Source organism: Priapulus caudatus, unplaced genomic scaffold (assembly GCF_000485595.1).
Source record: "Priapulus caudatus unplaced genomic scaffold, Priapulus_caudatus-5.0.1 Scaffold801, whole genome shotgun sequence".
Lineage (NCBI taxonomy): Eukaryota > Metazoa > Priapulida > Priapulimorpha > Priapulimorphida > Priapulidae > Priapulus > Priapulus caudatus.
In genome coordinates, this window is record NW_014577862.1 from 37,190 (window position 1) to 41,317 (window position 4,128).

The window sequence follows — 4,128 nt, forward strand, 5'->3', positions numbered from 1 at the left end:
TAGATAGACAAATCGAATATTTCAGGAGCGAATAAATTTTTTTAAATATTTTTATAATTTACGATTTGTTTGCTAGTTGTCTACGCCAGCCTCTATTTGCCCGCTGAACTTGCAGGCGGATAACAGCGCAGCAGCCATGTAAACAAACAAATCACGTTTATATTACGTCCACCCCCGATAACAACTACCATCTATCATCATGATTAATGTGCGCATGCGCATCAGCAACACCACCGCACGCGCTAGTGACATGGAGAGCGATAACGGGGGCGGCTAACTTACAAGGTTTATCACAAGGTCGCGCAAGGTCAACGTTTCGCGTGTACCTATACGTAAGCACACAGCACCACACACACACACACACACACACACACACACACACACACACACACACAGCACAACACACACACCACACACCACCACCACCACCACACCACCACTACTACTTCTACTACCTACTACTACACTACTACTACATTACTACTACTACTATACATACTACTACTACTACTACTACTACTACTAACTACCACTACACACACAGACACATGCACACACACACACACACACACACAACACACACACACACACACCACACACACACACACACACACCACATGTGACGCGCGCACACACACGCACGCACAGTTCATACTACGTGGACACGACTGCTAGATATATACAGCTGCCTGTCTGTCATAAAAGATGAATGTAGTATGTAGTAGTAGTCACGGATGAATCCATAATTACAGGTGAACAATCATAACTGTCACCACCACCCCGCCCGCCTGTCACCATTATAGCAAGGCACCCTCTCTCTCGCACTAAAGGAGCATACAACAGTAAGCCTCGCAATTGTTCACAATGTTGCACTATGTCGTTCTCTAGAAAAGCCTTTTTTTCGCCGAAATTTGGCGCTAGAGTGCAATAATTTGCATTATGCACGCAAAGTTAGATGCCTCGTGGACGTCTAGAAAGCATTAAGTAAAAATTTGTCGTCGTGTAGTTGTGACATTCCGTCAGGTGGCGTAGCCACAGCGACCGCTTGTCATTTCTGTTTGAAATGTTTCAGAACTACTTAGCAGAAATTCGTATCATAGAGCGCGCAAAAGTTTCGAGCGGACATAGAGCATGAATCTGTAGTTATTTAACATGAATAAAGTGTATGTTGTGTATGCGAAGTAACAGTGTGAGTATTTTTAATTAATCTCTGTTCGATGCTAATTCAGGCCTGCCGCCTATGGACGGCCTCTACTGTTGTTCACCACCTAAAGTCTACGTGACTGAATGCACTACCCTTAAATCGAACCTTCCTCCGCCACCCAGGAATAATGCAAGTATATTAACGCGAATTATGCGTGACCTGATATTTTGGTAATTTTTCTGATAAGTCGATCTTTACGTTTTGTCGTGGTGCCCGAGAAAATAACCTCAACGTCATTTAACATATAGCTTGGATCGCGTTCCCCCACCGGATCGGGTCGCATACGAACACGTCATCGCATCCAATCACAAACCTGCTCTATTGTAACTAAGTTATGTGCTAACTAAAGAATCATAACGCGTGTACGTGCGTGTATCTCAGTGTACCCTCGTGTACGTCCGTGTACCCCCTCTGTGCGTGCCTGCCTGAGCTACCATTGTTTACAAAATTGCCTAGCTTAGCCTCGTTTTCGTGCGTGATCCCAGGTCATGAATAATAATTAAGAATGGTCTATAAGTTGGAAACGTGTGAACGTGTAAGACGTGTAGACACGTGTAGACGTTCTATGATATAGAACTCCCACACGCTACAGCATGGGGGGGGAGGGTGTACGTGTGTAAGGCCCGCGCACACCAGCGAATTTTACCAAACGATGAAGCCGATGAAGCGAGTAGGTGTGCGGTCATTTGTAGCACTTTTATTTTTATCGGGTGATCGTTCAAATCAAAATGTTTGATTTACGAGAGGCCGATGAGCGATGAGGCGATGGCTGAGCCGATGAGCCCGATGAGCTGATTTTAGGCGCTTGTGTCGCCACACCTACTATCGCTTCATCGTTTGTAAAATCGGCTGGTGTGCGGCGGCCTTTACACGGTGACCGAGCATGACCACAGACACATCAGTGGCGTGTTTGATGATAACAGATTCCCACGGGATGCATGTCAACAGCGCACTCGTGTTTACACGCACTTGATAACACTTTTTAATCCGGACAGAGCGGTCATAACGAGTACGCTACAGATTGTCTGAAATTTATTAAACGATGCATAAGCAGACAGAATGATGTTATCAGGAGCAAATGAAAACAAAGTTGTGTGTTCTATGCACTGCCGATATTATCATTATATACATATATGTACGATACTGTACATTTTAAGCCTCACTAGGCATGTTAGCTTACTTTGGGATCTGCAGGATTTCCGAACATAAACACCAGTAGGTACCACCAAGTATGATACCAAATTATCATTCGCCGTGTACGTGGACTATTATATAGAACAGTTTTCCAATGTCAGACCGAAGAAACAATGTTTGTGGTCACACAATCAACCCTGAGAAAGTGTCTATCCTAAAACTGTACCGTTGTAATTTGTAAAACAATAAAAATAGGAATTCGTCTTCTTAAAAAATCTTAGGAAACTAATTTAGAATCATATTAAAACACTATTACTAGTTTTTTTTTTTAACTTTCATTGACTTTATTTTGCGTTTGCATAATCGAATAACATAATGATCTGTCATCTACATAGTGACATTCAAATTGTCAATAGGTATATTTACCTGCGTAATTAAACAAAAAATTATTGAATCAATTTCATATCCACCTTTCTACGCTACCTTTCCCAGCTACGTTACCCCAAACATGGTATTCATTTTATCTGACCTTTTACCCGGCTTATCTAAATTGCACTGGTTAATCTTGAAAATATTTACACGATTACCTGACACCATAAGAGTCGATACACACCGATAGATTTCATTAAAAGAGTTCACAAAATAACATATCAGATATTAAAATTATACTATATAATATAACAGCCGATACAAGCAAAGCAGCACAATGCATATAACTGTATGACCTCTTGACCCCTCAACAACAGATCATCTTGACCTCTTGAGCCCAGATTAGCACATGATCACGCACCACTGCCCAGAGGAGGCATATCACTTGACCTCTTGACCCTACACTGACCCCCTCCACCATCAATGTGACCTCTTGACCCCACACTGACCCATCATCAGCATGACCTTGACCCTACTCCGACCCCTCTGTCAGCATGACTTCTTGATCCCACCCCGACCCCTTGTCAGCGTGACCTTGACCATACACTGACCCCTCGTCAGCGTGACCTCTTGACCTTACACCGACCACTCGTCACAGCATGACCTTGACCCTACACTGACCCTCGTCCGCGTGACCTTGACCTCTGCTCAGACGAGGCTCTCCGTGTGACCGTCGGCGCTCGTCGAGATGCGCAGCGGCGCCCCCACCGCCGCCGCGTCCCCGGCCGCCGCTCCCAGCACTCGCTTCCCCACGAGGGCGGCACCGGTCGCTCCCGCTCGCACGTTCTCGTAGCTGCGCGCGCGCCCGCCCTCGAACGCGCTGCCCACGTTCACGCGGCCCACGATGCCGCCGTCGCCAAGCGCGCGGCCCTCACTGCTCCTGTCAGCGGTGCGCGGGGTCGACCCGGAGGTCAAGGTCGCGTCGAGGTCGCCGCTCGGCGCGCGCAGCACGGTCGCGTCGCACGCGCCTCCGGACACGCTCGGCGAATCCTCCGCCGCTTCGTCGACGGTGGCGCCCCCGCGCATGCCGATGTCGGCGAGCGACCGCTCGCAGAGCCGCGAGTCGTCGAAGTCTGGCGATCGCGCGACGGAGGTCCGCGCGCCGAAGTATCGCTCGGCGCGCTCGTGAGAGGGCAGCACTCCGTCGCCGCTGAAGCTGCGGTCGCCGCCGCCCCGCAGCGGTGTCAGGCCACGCTGCACGCCTGCAAGCATACGAGAGGCTGGTGAGTGATGAAGAGAGGGGAGAGAGAGAAGGGAGGAAAGAGAGGAGGGAGAGAGGAGAGAGAGAGAGAGAGGAGAGAGAGGGAGATGAGAGGAGAGTAGAGAGAGAGGGAGAAAGGAGGAAGAGAGGGAGAAGGGAG

General features: G+C 48.1%; 1 protein-coding gene across 1 annotated transcript in view; it reads right to left on the minus strand.

Annotated features, from left to right (window-relative positions):
• Positions 1–2,657: 2,657 nt before the first annotated feature.
• Positions 2,658–4,128, minus strand: part of LOC106813628 — a 10,195-nt gene continuing 8,724 nt past the window's right edge. The window contains exon 6 of the mRNA XM_014817812.1: positions 2,658–3,969. Within this exon, the coding sequence (XP_014673298.1) occupies positions 3,416–3,969 (554 nt within the window). The 3' untranslated portion in view covers positions 2,658–3,415. The remainder of the gene's footprint in view (positions 3,970–4,128) is intronic.